Raw genomic sequence first — 16,488 nt, 5'->3', positions numbered from 1 at the left:
TCAAAACACAACTTTTTTAAAAAAGGCTGCATTCTGTATTTTGATTTTACTTTGACTTCCTTAGCTTGTCAATGTTCTCCTGTTAATGAGGCCTCGAGAAAAATCTTATTTCCCTAAAATTTAAATCATGCTGAATTGTTGATCATGAAATTGACTCCAGTTTGTTGAGTGACTTTATCAACTTTTTAAGCAAAGCTAGAACTATCTTACTGTATTTATATATTTCACTTCCACTCTTTCCACATTCTGAATAAAAGTGTGTGTGCCCTCCTGAGCACCAAGCCCCAGACAAGAGGCTGTTACCTTTGTCTTTCTCTTCTAATCTACTTACCTGTTTTTCTTAGAAATATAACTAAAAGGGATCTCTTGAATCACCAAGTTCAGCTTCCTCTGGTTGCAAACATCTGCATCAAACTATTCTGCTTTTAAACAAAATTAAAGCCAATATTTAAAACTTGGGTTTGTTTCAAATACTACCTTTCAACTGCAGCTGAAGTTACTCTTTATTTTAGCTGAGAAGTGTCTCTCTCTAACAGGTGTACCGAAAGGATCCATACATTAATGAAGATGCATCCAGACAAAGCTACGTCTTAAAACAGCCAGCAATGAATCACCCAGTACAGAGACAGGAAAGAGACCCAAATCTGATCTATGAATCCCAGGCTCAGTATGCAGAAAAGCAGCCGAGCAGGGATTATGAGCAGTCAACCTATAGGTATGACTCTACAAACTATGTAGATCAATTTTCTCGTGGTTATGACCCTCGCCTACATTATGATGACCGCGTGCCTCCCTACGAGGAGCACTGGACATATTACGAGGAGAAACAACCCTATAACCAAACAAGAACAGCTTATGAAAACCAGCCTCCTAGGGATCTTGATTCCAGACAAAATCTAGAAGAGAGCACAGAACGCAGCTACTACCCAGCACAACCTCGTTTTGAGGAGCCCCCTGCCATGAGCTATGAGAGCAGACCTCGCTATGAGCACGCCCCCAAGAACTTCAGCTTACCACAAGTGCGATACGAAGATCAACACGCGGTGGGCTACGACGCCCACGGCCGATACAAGGCGGAGGCTCAGCCATACCAGTCAGCCATATCTCGCTCTCCTGAACCCAAGCAGTACTTTGATCCACACATAAGGGGCTATGAGCAAGGTCCTCCTCAAGCTTACAATGCTAAAGCTGGACAGTATGAACCTTCTCATAGCACTTCAGGTGTTTCTCTTCCTCCTCCCCCTTCATCACAAACCAAACCAGAAGTTTTGCCTTCCAACAGTAAACCACTGCCTACACCACCATCTCTAGCTGAGGAAGAAGAAGATCCAGCCATGAAACCACAGTCTGTGCGAAGTAGGGTTAAGATATTTGAAAGGAGAAGATCCCCATCTTTGGAAAAAATGAAGGACACGAGTGATACATCAACTGTCAAGGTAAGTCATTTAAGTGTTTTAGATCCTGCTTTTTTGCTAATGAGGCTGCACTGCAAGAAGTAAATTATTGTCTCAGAAACAAAAATATTGCCTTTCAGCAACCTAAATGTAGTATGTTTTAAAAGCAGAACCTGAACACTTTTTGTGAAAAAACTGCCAGGGGTCTTGTTATCCTGGAAGCTCCTATAATTCTTCTTCTGCTAGTACTTGTTTTTTCTTTTGGAGGAAGGGAAGGTAGTCTTAGTTTTTTTAATCATAAAGTGCTTTATCTTTCTAAATGTTAGAATTTAAGAGAATATGCTGTGCTTTTCTTTACAGCCTCCAGAACTAGCACCTAAGCCTGCACTCACAAGTGTGAGTGGTCCAAAACCAACTTCTCAAAGCCAGTATGAGCACGAGAAAACAACCTACAGGTAGATGCACAACTGATTAAATTTAGTTTTCAATATGAGTTTAGAATATTCAGAAACACATCTTAGTGCTTCAAATTGGTAATTTCAGAGAGGAGCTGGAGTGTGTCAGTGTGGTTTGTGTATCAGTAGTAAAGCAGGCATGAAGTCAGTTCTCATGGGTCTGATTGATGGGAGGTGGGGGAAAGATACAATTCCTCAGCATTTTTGAGGAAGGAACTTAAGTATCTTTGTTCTACTTTTTTCTGTCTTTAATTGAGCTAATTAGAAAGCAAAACAAAAGGGAAAAGGTAAGCTATAAGGGAAATTAGGATTTTCTTTCCTTATAGTATGTCACAACTGTCTAATTCCCATGCAATGTAGGTAAAAAGGCAAGGAGTGCAATTATAATAATTACATGTACATTACTTCATTACTAGCTAGGTTATAAAATAGAATTGTAATTTGGGCACTATGCTTGTTCAACTGGGCCAGGCAACCATTATTACTGTTCTTGGTTAGGGCCCCAGAACCACAGAGACCTCAAGTGAAGCCACCTGAAGACATTGTGCGTTCCAACCACTACGACCCCGAGGAGGATGAGGAGTATTACCGCAAGCAGCTCTCCTACTTCGACCGCAGGAGTTTTGAAAACAAGCCATCGGCACAGGTTCCTGCCAGCCATCACTCTGAGCCCACCAAACCAATCCATTCACAGAACCAGCTGAATTTCAGCAATTATTCTAAGTAAGTTTGGGTTCTTGGGGTTTTTCAAATTTGGAAAAGGCAGGGGGCATCTAGGACTAAAACAGTGTTCAGTGGAGTTCAGGGACCTGTGGTACTTAAATGAACTTTTCTGTTTGTGAAGTCTGAAGTTTCTGTTCAGGTGTAGCTTTACAAGTTTACAAGCACATACCTCTATAACATTTTATTTTGGTATATTAATCATTTTTGCAGGTATCAGGGCCTTCACATTACTTTTACTTACAATCATAGAATTCTTTAGGTTAGAAAAGACCACTAAGATCAAGCCCAACCATAACCCAGCACTGCCAGGTCCATCACTTAAATCAGTCCCTAAGTGCCACATCTACACATCTTTTCACCTCCAGGGATGGTGACTCCATGACTTCCCTGGGCAGTCTGTTCAATGTCTCATAACCATGTCTCATAACCCTTTCAGCAAAGAAATATTTCCCTAGATTCGACCTAAACTTCCCTGGTGCAATATGAGGTTACTCCTCCTTATCCTGTCACTTCTTACCTGGGAGAAGACGCTGACCCCCACCTGGCTACAATCTCCTTTCAGTGGGTTGTAGACTGATAATGTCTCTGCTGAGCCTTCTCCAGGCTGAGCCCCCCAGGCTCCCTCAGCTGCAGCTCACAAGATTTCTGCTCCAGAGCCTTCCCCAGCCCAGTTGCCCTTTTCTGGACCTGCTCAATGTCCTTCTTGCAGTGAGGGGCCCAGAACTGGACACAGCACTCGAGGTGTGGCCTCAGCAGTGCCCAGCACTGTGGGACAGTCACTGCCCTGGTCCTGCTGGACACGCCATGGCTGCCACAGGCCAGGTGCCATTGGCCTTCTTGGCTGCCTGGGCACACGTGGCTCATGTTCAGCTGCTGTTGGCCAGCACCCCCAGGGCCTTTTGCAGCTTTCCAGCCCCTCTGCCCCAGCCTATGGCACTGCAGGGGTTGGAGTGAGCCAGGGGCAGGACCCAGCCCTGGGCCTTGCTGAGCCTCTCACAGTTTGCCTCAGCCCACTGGTCCAGCCTGTCCAGGTCTCTCTGCAGAGCTTTCCTACCCTCCAGCAAATCAACGCTCCCACTTCATTTGGAGTCACCATGGACTTACTGGGGCAAGTAAATCAATTGCCTCATCAAGATCATGGATTGTGTTCTCTTTGTGATCATAAGCAGCACATAACAAAGTATTTTCTTAGTTTAATACAGTAGTGCTTACACATCTTTCAGAACAAATGTTTTGATTTATTCCAGTTCTGCATGCATTTGTTCTTGTGCACTTTAGCCATGTTTGACATTAGGAAACTGAGCCTTTAGGGAATATTGCTGAGGCCAGAATTTAATCTGTTGATGGAAACATCTGTTTCCTGTATTATTTTGCTTCCTTGATTTGGAACATTTTGATACAGAAATTGTGTGAAAGCTCATACACAAATTTAGTGCAGGTAAAGAGCCGGCTGTTTTGGAGGGTACTTACACAAACTTCTTGAATACTCTCCACAGTTATCTAAATTTGTTTTGATTCTGTAAATTTGTTTTGAAACTGTAACAAGATGTTTGTAGATGTTACTGTGAAAAGCTACCTTGGCTTGCTGAATGCAGCCTGAAAATTGGGCAGTTTTTGAAAGCTTTGGTTGTATTCCTGTTTGAAACATGGACTACTCAGGTCAAGCTGAAAATCTGGCAGTTTTAATGTAAATGAGATCTTTATAAAACTTCGGCCAACTAGTTTATTATTTCATTATAATATCTGTGATCTTCCGGTGTCTGTCTTTGTGACCTGAGAATGTTGGAATACTCCAGAAAGCTCAATAGATTTTAAAGATTTCACTTGTTTTTTTCCAAATGATGTCTGTATTGGATATCTGTAACCAGTTTGATTCTCAGGCAAGGGTGCTTCTTATCCTTCCTTTTGACTTGCCCAGTGTCTTCTGTTGGCAAGATGAGAGCTGAGCTGTTCTCTCTGGGCATCATAGGCACAGACCTAAGAAAGCTGTCCTGCCTGGCCTCATAGCAGTAACTTTCAAGATTCCACTCTCACATACAAAACCCAGTGTTACCTACAGATGATCCATTTTGGTCTGTAGGCATGGACTGTGTTGCCATTGAAAATCCAAGTCATGCTTTGGGAGAAATGTAATTGTGAGGGCTGTAAAATTCTTCAGATGGAGAATGTCAAAAGCTTTCCTTGTACATTTGTTAATCTGCAGTGTTGTCATGGTGAAAAGCATGAGAGACAGACACAACTATTGAATTTTTGGTGCAGAACAGCTCATGGTTGAGAGAGATTGTTCCATATTTCTACCTACTGCTTCTGTCTGCTGTGACACTTGTATTTTTTGGCTGCTCAGTTGTGTTTTGCTAGTGAGTTAGTGTATGACTTCAGGGCTTGTATGTATGGGAAGGTGACCTCTTACTGCCACAGAGAGGAGTAAGGTAATAGTGGTTTTAAGGCTGACAATTTCATGTGTCGTACGGGACAAACATGTTGTGTTTTTGCTTTGTGAAAGAATGTAACCCTTAACAGGAAGGGACAGACATGGGAAAGAAAATTTACCCAGGGTAGTCCAGTGTAAATAGACAAATACTAAAATATTAATGTAAGTGGAAAGAGATAAACAAGGCTTCTGCTCAGTTGGGCAGTACTGGCTCTAGTACTCTGCAGTGTCCTTGTGTGGAAACACAAACCAACTGCTGTCTTGAGAAGGCATTCATGTTTAGGACTCTCCTTTCACCAGCTTCCACATTGTTCCTGTTACTTGCTCAGTATTAATCTTTTTTCCCAGTGAATTTCTATGGTAATTGCTACTCTGTGAATAAACTCTTCTAAAAATAAACAGGACTAAATTTGGATTATACAGGAACTGTTGATTATGCAATCTCTTGCTTCTGAATAATCCGTATAATGTATTCTGGGTACAGAGGACAGATTTTATTTATTCATGAGCAATAGCTACAACTTTCTTAGAGTTAAATATTAATGTGAAACATCAAATTATGTAAAGTTCTTTGCCACTGAGTAAGTATGGTGACAGTACATATTTTTCCCACTACGAATTGTTTTACTCTTTTATTTTGTTGGGGGTTTATTTTCATAATTTAGGAAATTTATGCCATTGCTAAAGCTGCTTTGTAGGGATAATGCCATAGCTGCATGTTACAGTCGTCAGGAGCTGTAGAATAAGGCATAGTCTCTCTTGATGTGAGAAAATAGTAGAGCTTGTAAATGGATGGGGATCTCATTGAAGCAATTTGAGGCAGATATGCATGTGGCTGAGTAGTGGATTTGTTGCTGCTTGGTTCAGTGTAGTTACCTGCTTTAGCTTGACATGCTGCAGAGTGAGGTAACTGCAGATTTCTGTACTGAGTAGGTTAAGAGTACTCACATGAGCAGCTGCAGCTCAGCTGAGGAGGCAGTGAGGAGCATATCCAGACTGCTGAGTGTGAGCTGGAGTCTGTTGAATGTCAGCAGAGTGGTTGCTGTTGCACCCACAGGCTGCATCCCACTGGTTCATTTCTGCTTCCTTTCAAATTAAAGTAACAATTTTGTAGTAAAGATGAGGTGGGAAATAGGTTAAAAACCAGCCTGTCAATAATTAGGGGAACTTCGTTTACACACTTAGAAGCTGTAAGGGATCCCTGTGCTGTGGATCACTTTGGTTCTGAGCGTGGGGATGGGATTGTGCCTGAGCCTTGCTCAGGAGCCCGTGACAGAGCGTGCTTCACACTGAACACAGCTCTGTGCTCTCCTCCCTTCATCAAAAGGATAACCCTTCCCCATTTATTCATTCCCTGGGATGCTGCCATGCAGTGTGCAGTGTTGGGTTTTTCCTGTGGGCTTTCTCAGGGCTGCCCTCCCTGGTTCCTGTCTCCCTCTGGGAAGCAGTGATTTCAGATGGGCACTCTGAGAGAGCAGCTGCTGCCTGCCTGGAATAAAGGCAACAGGGAGTGAGCATGCAGTAGTGACTCCTGTTGCTGGCTTTAGATAAAATCAGTGTGAATGGAAGCTTTGAGACAGATCTAAAATAATCTCTTTTTTGCAGTTCTGGTTTTAGAGATATGTTCATGCAAGTGCTGTTTAGATCACTGATCTTCTCATTCATGTGGTGATCAAGCAGACTTTCAAAAGTTACCAGCCTTTTCTTAGTTTCATAGCCTACTTCTCTGAAGCACCAAGGTGGTTGGTGTCTAGAACTGTTGCCTGTTAAATATGAGTATACAGAAAGTGAAGGAGTGAGGGAGAGCTGTCCTCATGTAGAATGTATTTTCTTGCTACATGAAAGCAAGGTAAGTGTTGTAAGTCAAGGGAAGCCATCAGTGTAGTTTTGGTTCTCTGTCTCTCCCAGTATTTGTGAACAGTTGTAAGATGTCCTTTTAGATCCTGTAAAACACAACCAGAAGCATTTTATGGTGTGGGCTCTTGGATGAGCTGGCAGTGCTGGAGAAACAGCTGCTATGAATGTGCCCTCAGTACATATCTGCAGTGCAATACAATCATTCTGTGAATGCTATGACTGAAGAAGTTGTTTCAAATTAGACCATGTGTGAGGTTGTTCATTTCTTTTGATGTATTGAATAACTTTGTTTATGCAGATTGTAACAAATGCCTTAGTGTACTCCCATTCTTACTTTTAATATCTGCCAATCCAAGATCTTGACTACCTCCTAATTCACTGACTGAATCTCATATTGAATTTGTGATCATTGTGCACATGCATATGGTAAAGGTTTTGTCAGAAACCTCTCTATGAATAGTGTGTCTGTTTCAACAACCTTGTCATATGACAGCTGCTAGGACTAACATAGAGTGTAAAGAAATAATATGCTCAAGATAGAATGACTGTTTTCTTTCATTCTTCTATTGCTGTTTGCTTTGCCATCACCTAGATTTCTTGGCTCTTACACTAGCTATGACTACTTGAAAAGGAACATCAAGTGGTAAGACTGTTGTTGATGTGAGGATGTTTTCAGGTGTCCTCTCACTGTTACATTTCATCACAGGCATTATGTGCACTAAAATTTGAAACACAAATTCTGGAAGTAAGCGCAATAAACATATTGCGGTCCAAAATTACAGGTGTTTGTGAAATCAATCATTTTCTGAAGTAAACCTGTGGATAAACATTTTTAGCGTAAGAAACATGTTTTGAAAATAAGATTTTGAAGTTAAAATACGCTATGCACATAAAGCTAGTGAAGCTTAAGCTGATTACATTTCTAATTAAGATGGCATTGTTCAAATACTAGGTGTATTTAAAGAAGTTATACTAGAATCCATTGTCCTGTTGGCTAATTAGGCTTTTCAAAAACATCCCCAAAAAGAAGTGGATTTACATTTTTCTTTTCAAAACCCATGAAATTAGAGAACATTCTTTCATTGAAATTACTCCAAATGAAGTTGAAAAATTAATATCTAGTAGGCAATTATGCAAATACACCTGAAATGTCATCTGCCTTTCGTTTGCCTTGGTTTGTGTTACTAATCTTCTAAAGGTCAATGTTGTCTGAATCTCTTGTGCTTATCAATAAATGTTTTTATACTTGAGACAGGCTATTCAAGAAAATAATGTTTTAATGTTTATAGGAAAAGATGGAAATCAGGTGATCATAGAAGACAAAAAATAGCAGTGAATGCAGGAGCTGTGAGGAAACTGAACAGTCAAATGTTTGTTTTTTAATTCTATTTCAACAGGGGGAAACCAACTGATACTGAATCAGTGGACAGACCTGTTGGTGAGAAACGCTATGAGCCAATCCCTCAAGTTACAACTCCTCCTCCTGCTCCTTCAGTCCAGTACACACAGCCACAGTCAATTAATAGCCCTGCCCTGTCTCTCCCAGCACACCACAAGCCTGCACTTTCTGAAGGTGAGCAGTTACAAAGCTCACCTTTGTGGGAGGAGCCATTGCATCTCAGGTGCTTGTGGGGTTGCTTCAGCCTGTCTACACATGTAGCTCTTTTGTTCTCTAACTGAAATGTGGAATAATTATTATTGAAAATAGTTTTTTACTCTAGTGAAATTGAGTTTTATGAAATTATTTTGTGATTCTGTCTGAAACAATGAGGCTTCCAGGTGTTAGCAGTACGTGTACTGTCTCAGCAAAGATGAAGTAAAACTCTCTGTGCTTTGGACCAGAATTCTTCTGACAGGAGTAATAGTTGAAGGCTTCTAAAAACAAAAGAAAAAGTTGTTTTCATTTTCATATTGAGGGAGTTGCCTAGTTCAATTGAATTTTCTGGTTTGTGCAAGTACACAATGGTATTTATGTACTGGTTTTCTGGGGGTTTGATCATGATATAAATGAGTCTTAACCTTTTTATTGAAAGGTCATACTGTTGTCTCCAGCTTGTTTAATGAAATGCTAGATTATGTGCAAAAGGCAAGAGGAGGACAAATGATCTAAGAGAGCAAAGCTGAACCTGTGTGTATTTTATACTGAAGATTAAGAATTGACTAATGTGGTTTTTTTATGCCTTTAGACATTTCTGGTTACTGACAAGTTCAAGTATTTTCATTTTCATTGCAGTTAACTCTGTGTCTGACCCTCCTCCACCTCAGAATAAGTCAGCAATTTTCAGATCCTCTAGAGAGGACACTGTGCAGTCCACTTTTTACCCTCAGAAAAGCTTCCCTGACAAAGGCCCTGTGAATGGAACTGAGCAGATTCAGAAACCAGTCACTCCTTCCTACAACCGCTTCTCAACCAAACCTTACACGAGCGCCGCGCGGCCCTTTGAGCGCAAGTTTGAAAGTCCTAAATTCAACCACAATCTCTTGCCAAATGAAGCTCAGCATAAACCAGAGTTGCCATCAAAATCTTCAAATTCTCCTCAACCAATTTTGAAAGCACACAGCTCATCGCAGCCCCCCGACTTTGAGAGTGGAATGGACACCTATGCTGTACAGGTCGACAAGCCTAAATATCAACCAAATAATGTCAATGCTGTGCCTAAAGCCATTCCTGTAAGGTGAGCTGCTGCTTCTTCTCTTTCCACTTGTACATCTATAGGTCACCTGTGAAAAATGCAGCTTTTTTTAGTCTGCTTCCAGTTTCTGTTGATGTAATAGTTGAAAGATTGATGCTATGATTCTAAATTCTGCTGAAGGATAGATATTACAATATGTTCTATGTCCCTGTACTGTCTTGCATTCGGTTATTAGAAAGTGGCATGGCTTTTATTTCCTATTTCTCATACTAAATTATAAATTTTCTGGTAGATAGTAATAACTTGTCCTGGCAATCTATTTCAGAAAAGGAATTAATTTCTAAAGATAGCTGTTGCACCAAATTGTATTAATTGTGTGCTTAGAGAGACCTCATGGAACGCATGAATAAGGGATACTTTAAAAATACTTGTGAAAAGAGAAAGTAACTTCTGCAGTTTCATATTGGTGCTCTTTACTGAGACAAACCAGCAGCTGCTTAATGGCAGCTTGTGCTTGTCCAATATGCTTTAATGTTTAAGAACTATGTCAAGAGCCTCAGATACTGCTACAATCTTCAGCTATTTGCTTTTGCAGAACAGTGTTTCTATTAATATTTTATTTCAGGATAATAATAATAAAGTGTGAACCAGACTTAAAATTTTGCTGTTTGTCCTACATGATGTTAAGCACCTGAGAAATGTTTTATGCTAGGTAGTTCTGTAGACTGCTGCATTTTGGAGTTACTGGTTCTTTGAGTGAAATTCTTTTGAGACTGATCTGAAAGCTTCATCAAGGTACCTTTAAGTTACAAATTTCTCTTCAGTTATAGTCTGGAAACCTGGAAAAATGTGTGTAATTTTTTTTTTTTTGTTATTTTTACAAGCTTTGTTTTCTATATGTAAGTGGAAGAGTTCAGTGTTACTTGAGTAAAAATTGTTAGTTCTTCTAGTATTAAAGTCAGAATGGGGTTTTGGGCTAAAAAATAACTTAGTGATGTTAGTTGCATTTACTTTGGTGAATCTGTAGCTGGGGTAAGCTTTTTCTCTATAATGCCAGAAGCAGGCAGTTGCAGACACAAGATTCAGGTGGTCTGAATTCTTGCTTTAACTACTTGCTGAATGTTTTCAGGGCGTGTAAGATTTGGGGATTTTGTTTGTTGAGGGGTTCCTTTCTTTGTTTTGGGGTTTTTTTGACAGCAGAGTTGGAGTTTTTGCCAGAGAGTTTCAGGAAGGAAATATTGATAAAACTGCTAGGCTTTCTGTCTTTTCAGCCCTACAGCACTTGAGGATGAGGAGGAGGAAGATGGACACACTGTTGTAGCCACAGCAAGAGGTGTATTTAACAGCAATGGTGGTGTATTGAGCTCCATAGAGACTGGAGTTAGCATTATTATACCACAAGGAGCCATTCCAGAGGGAATAGAGCAAGAAATATATTTCAAAGTCTGCAGAGACAACAGTATACTTCCACCTTTGGATAAAGAGAAAGGTAACAGCTGGAACTGTATGTTGTTCTGTTATTTAATACCATTATCTTCTAACAAGAACAAGACAGAATATGAAAGTAACCTTAATAAGCTTCAACAGTTCTCATTTTGAGATTGTAGTGTGTTCTATTGAAAAGTCACTTGAGTGAGGAACAATCTTGTGCTTTTCTTTACTGACAGATCTAAATGTTCATATTTTTCTCTAAATTGAGTTACTGAGTAGCTCTGCAGTGTAATTGTGTAACACTTGGAATGTATTTCACAAGTCAGTATTTTCCAGAGATTTTTCTTTCTCTTTACTGCAGGTGAAACACTTCTTAGCCCCTTGGTAATGTGTGGGCCTCATGGACTAAAATTCCTGAAGCCAGTGGAGCTGCGCCTGCCACACTGTGCGTCTATGACCCCTGATGGTTGGTCTTTTGCTCTAAAATCCTCCGACTCCTCGTCGGGTATGCTGTCCTCCCTCTGTCCTTTTGGGGCTTTTGGGTGCTATCGTATAATTTAAGTAATTTTGGCTAAAGGTGATGCTGTGTAATATAAAAACTCAATCATTGTATTTGTGTCAAACTCTCCCATTTCACTTTCATTACAAATGTCTTTCTTACATTTACTCATGGTGCAAATTCATAGCTAGAACCATGATAGCAGAAAAAGAGTAATATCTCCAGTCTATTCAATATTACCGTATTTTTCTATTCTGTCTTCTTTCTTGAGGACTGCTGCAGCTGAATACACTTGAAATGATAGTCGCACTAAAATTGAGAGGAAATGAATATGTACCTCTGATTGGCCTTTGTAACATAACTGGTGTTTGTCTGTTGCTTAATTAACCATATAGGACTCTGGCAAATCTTAACAATCTGCATGCTCATAAATCATGATTTAACGCTTGTTAACTGTTTCCATGTGTGCAAGTTGATGCTAACAATTCGGTCATTTAAGAAAACTATAGTGTGCAGTAAAAGCATTTACAGTTTATTCTAATGTAGCTGGTTTTTCCAAAAGACTTTTCTTGCTTGCTCCTACCTATCTCTCCTCTACTGCCTTTATCCAGAAGTCTCTGGTTGATAGTAAAAGTTGCAACTAGGTTGCAATTTTATTTACCTGTTCATTTTTACCTCACTGTGGCTTTCTGGGATGAGGGAGAGAATGTATTGGCTGGAATTGTCAGTGAGGAGCCTAATTGAGAATTCTGGGCAAGTTTCAAGCAATTTCATGAAACGGCTGTGAGGTTACAGAGATTAAAAAGGACTGTTTGCACATCTGGGGAAAAAGTCTTAAGATTTTATTCAGCTACTTTCAAAATTTATGGTGGAAGATTCAAGCCATTAATGTGCACATGTGATACGAGTACTAAGTGAAAAATGTATTTCTGTATACAGCATTTAAGCCACCATGTATGCATATCCTCTGTCACTAATGTATCTATCACTGTCAACACCAAAGCACTGATGCTTTGAAAGATTAAAGCATCAATCCCCTTCATGGGGAATCAATAATCTAGAGGTATTAATGGCAATAATTTTTAGTTGTTTTTTATAAGCTATTCTATGCATGTGTTGCATGCATCTATTTAACAATGTGTGTATACATGGCCGTGTTAAAACACGGGCTCATAAACGATAGGGTCCCAAAAGATATGACAACTATGTACAAAACCAACACAGCACTTCCTTTGTAACTAATAGCACCTGTTCATGAACTTACTTGAAGTGAAGGGAGAGGACTCAAATGATCTAAACAATAACTGAAGTTACTGAGACATTTTCCTCCCTTTCCAAAGTGGGATGTGTGTGTGCGTGCATGTGTGGGTGAAAGCAAGAGCGTGTATATTTAAACCCTAACACTTTCTGTACTGTAAATATAACACCACATTCTGTTAATCTGAAATGGGATGTATATCATAACATTGCTCTTTTGAGACAAACTTAAAAATTAGGCAATTCTGTCTTATGATATGTAAGTAGACCATACTGTGTCTTAAATAAATAATTGTTTTCTCTCTTTCTAAATTAGTTGGTTATGGGACTCTGATTCTTGGGGTGGCTTTATTATAACAATTTATACAATTCTGGGGTTTTTCTCTCTTCAGTCGTCTGCTCTACCTCATCTTTTCTCAATGTATCCATGTTCTGTCCTAAAAGTGACATTCATTTGCACTTACTAACATCCTTTCTGCCACATTTAAGCCTCATACATTGGTATTTTACTGCCAAACCCCTGCAAAAGCTTAACTGATTCTGGTATTAAAGCTGACTGGGAAGAAAAATTGCCTTTTATGGCCACATTGATTAGAACATAAAAAATACGGAGTGATCTCTTTATTTTCCTTTTCAAAGCAGTTGTATGGGAAAATATGGGAATAACATCCTCAATAGCTATGTATCCTTACTATGGATTTAGAAGGAAAGGTTGGAAACAAGTCTGCCTGTCTCATGTGCAAGACTAGGACCCGACCGTCTTACAGTCCTGTTCTGCCCTTTTAATACATTTGGTCATATGAGTTTGGAATGGAATTTCCTCAATCTATAAAAGGAAAAATTCTCCAGCATTATTGAGGTTTTTGACTGAAATAAGCAGTCTCAGCTGGTTGCAGTAAATTTGTTTGTGTTCTCTGACTGTACACTGGCCACTTCTATTCTTTGTCACTACGTTAGATGTTGCCATCACTCAGTGCATTGTGTACTTCATTTTGTTTTCATGAGTTCAAGAAAATTATGTGGAATTTGTATTATTCTCACTTAATACTGAGGTGTGAGGTGTGTGACTGGGTTCTCTAGCTTGTTATAGTTTCTCTTCAAGACAGATGTATTTGGCCAAGCTATTTAATGTCATATATCTGAAAGGCTGAAGAGAACTTCAGTGCATTTTCCACTTTGTACCATAGTGGGATGGTCACACCTTTTGTGTAGTGGCAACACTTGGTAGTGATTGTAGGTGGGTAAATGAAGAATACTGTCTCCACTTAAGAGACAATTGACTGTGCAGAGGGAATGTAACCTTTGGTCTGGTGAGATGGCAGCTGATGACCTGCTGTAACAGATTCTTACCCAGAACCTTTGATCATGAGTAGATAAGCTCTGTTGTAAAGATTTTTATGTACCAGTTAACTGGAATACTTTTAGTATTTCAGGCTTTTAAACATATACTGGATGTAGCTGCGAAATGACTACAATCCTGTCTACAATTATTTTCATCATAGAAAATAAAACTACCAATGTGTCATAGTGCTTAGTTACAACATGACTTCTGATTTGCCTCATCTGTGCTCAGAAGTGTCTCCAGACACTTCAAATGCATCTTGCCCACATTAGCTTCTAAAATTTTTTTTCTTTCTTTTTTCTTTTTTTTTTGTCAATGGCAGTTTAGGAAGGAAGCAGTGAACACCTGATTCACTGTTAATAAAGTCTCAAATGGAAAGCACTGTGTTGGTGCTGTAGAGTAGTATGAGTGATATTTACCAGTTGCTGAATGCCACAGCATATGTTTTGAATAACTGACCTTATCCAATGTGATATGAAAATGAAGGGATATTTTTTATTAAGAACATGCAAACTGCAGGGTTTTTAAACCATCAGACAAAACAGGAACAAAGAAAAAAAACCAAAAGAGGTGTTGCTTCAGAACTTAAAAGCTCCTGTCCAAAAGCTTGGTTGTTTCAAGATGTGCACTGTGTGACAGCAGATACTAAACACCAGCATTGTGTTTTCCTCCCACAGGTGACCCCAAAACCTGGCAGAACAAGTCTCTTCCCGGGGATCCAAACTATCTTGTTGGAGCAAACTGTGTCTCAGTCCTAATTGACCACTTCTAAATATTAAGTTAGCTGACTGAGTAAATAATATGAAACTGAGATGGACCTTACATATAAACTGAACCACTCTATCAAGTATTAACTGTTCTATAAGTGATAATGGATCTTAGTGTTTAAGCATCTTGCTTTAACTAACAATGAATTAGCAAGTACACTCTTTGAACCATGGTCACAATACATGCCACAAGCAGGGAGTGTACAGGGGAACAAGGTGGGGTTTTGCAGGTTCTGTATGCTTTGGTTTGGTTGTTCTTTTGTGTTGGGTTTTTTGTTTCTTTTTTGTTGTTTCTTTTTTTTTTCTTTGTTAAAGGACACTACTAGTATTTTGTTGTTATCTGAAAGTACCAATGAAACTATACACAGAGGAACTAAATTTGTTTCATACTCCAGTGTCAAAACCACAGATTTTGGCCTGCATTTTTGCGACTGTGTGTTTTTAACTCACAAGACTACCTTTTGGTCTCTGGTTTTTGAATGACTTTTGGTGTACATGTCCAAGGAAATGGCAGTCAGCTTGGGGTAGCACAGTTTAGATGTTTTCCTCTGCTGAGAGGTAATGCAAACACATCTACTTGCTGTGTATGGAAACATTGTCCTGAGAACGGGGGGAGGGGGAAAAGCATGTGGGATGACTATGGTTCAGATGCCTCTGTGGATTTGTAAATTAACCACATTATTACAGACCTATTAACCAGCAGGGATGCCTTACCCTCATGTTTTTAATAGTCTTAGCTCTCATAGTTCTCTGTATTAAGTTTGTATGGCTTTTGTGCTTACTTAGATATTATATCATGAGAGACTGGGGTGGGGGGGAACAACAACAAAAAAATTGTGAGTTTGGTTTAGAGAAGGAGCGTTGTTTGTGTTCATCAGCCAGAAGAGAACCAGAAGAAAATGATGGTATGTTTTCTGCTATGCATTTGAAAATTTATAGATGTTATAGACCGCTTGTATATAATGCGTGCATACCACTTTTGTTTTTGGTTTGTAAATTAACTTTTATAAGCTTTACCTTTTTATATATATAAATATATATAAAAACAAACAAAGTTTCTTAAGGATATCTTTGTATTCTCATACCTTTTGAGCCTTGAACTTTGACATCTGCAGCAATAAAGCAGCATTTCTACAATATACGAACGAGGACATTTTTTAAAAATGCACAAAGTTGTTACCTTTTAAAGTGCTGCATTTAAAGAATATAACTCGGAATTCTCTACTTTGATTAAATTCTTGAAAAGTATCCCTACTGTAATTTGTCATAAGGATGCTGTACTATGTGCCCTGAAATGTATTTTTTTACTAATAGACAATTTATTACGGCACAATGGCACTACTACTGTTTAGATAATATACCACTGCATTCTGTTAATGAGTTATTAGCTATTCAGGTGTGGCTGATTTTTTTTTTTCTCTGCAGTTATTAAAATTACACGTTTCTAAATATACAGAATAAAACCGTTTTTAAAATAATAAAGATGATTGTAGTACCTTATTATTTCTGAAATGCATTTATGTGTACCTAACAGTTTTGATTTTATTTTTTCTGTGTAAGTAGACAGCTGGATTCTGCCATATGTTCATATGTGTAGTAGAAGTCCTTTGTGGAGTAAATTGGAGCTATCTACAGCAAGCAGGGCTTCTGCAATGATGAACTCCAGTGTGGATCCATTGGAATTACTCAGTACGGCTAG

The 16,488-nt window shown here is 39.2% G+C and overlaps 1 protein-coding gene across 7 annotated transcripts in view; it reads left to right on the top strand.

The window, feature by feature from the left end:
* The window catches only part of TJP1 (tight junction protein 1), a 156,767-nt gene extending 140,511 nt beyond the window's left edge, over positions 1 to 16,256 (top strand). For 4 of the 7 annotated variants that reach the window (XM_064722673.1, XM_064722674.1, XM_064722670.1 and 1 more), the window contains 8 exons: positions 537 to 1,436; positions 1,755 to 1,849; positions 2,348 to 2,572; positions 8,258 to 8,433; positions 9,094 to 9,535; positions 10,765 to 10,982; positions 11,286 to 11,429; positions 14,700 to 16,256. In XM_064722673.1, coding sequence (XP_064578743.1) covers positions 537 to 1,436; positions 1,755 to 1,849; positions 2,348 to 2,572; positions 8,258 to 8,433; positions 9,094 to 9,535; positions 10,765 to 10,982; positions 11,286 to 11,429; positions 14,700 to 14,794 — 2,295 coding nt within the window. In that variant the 3' untranslated portion in view covers positions 14,795 to 16,256. The remainder of the gene's footprint in view (positions 1 to 536; positions 1,437 to 1,754; positions 1,850 to 2,347; positions 2,573 to 8,257; positions 8,434 to 9,093; positions 9,536 to 10,764; positions 10,983 to 11,285; positions 11,430 to 14,699) is intronic. The other 3 variants (XM_064722677.1, XM_064722672.1, XM_064722671.1) reach the window with 2 other exon arrangements.
* The last annotated feature ends 232 nt before the right edge of the window (positions 16,257 to 16,488 follow it).

The sequence above is a fragment of the Zonotrichia leucophrys genome, chromosome 10, assembly GCF_028769735.1.
Source record: "Zonotrichia leucophrys gambelii isolate GWCS_2022_RI chromosome 10, RI_Zleu_2.0, whole genome shotgun sequence".
In the NCBI taxonomy this organism is placed as follows: Eukaryota; Metazoa; Chordata; class Aves; order Passeriformes; family Passerellidae; genus Zonotrichia; species Zonotrichia leucophrys.
Note: the sequence above shows the minus strand (reverse complement) of the source record. Positions and strands in the feature narration are given on the sequence as shown.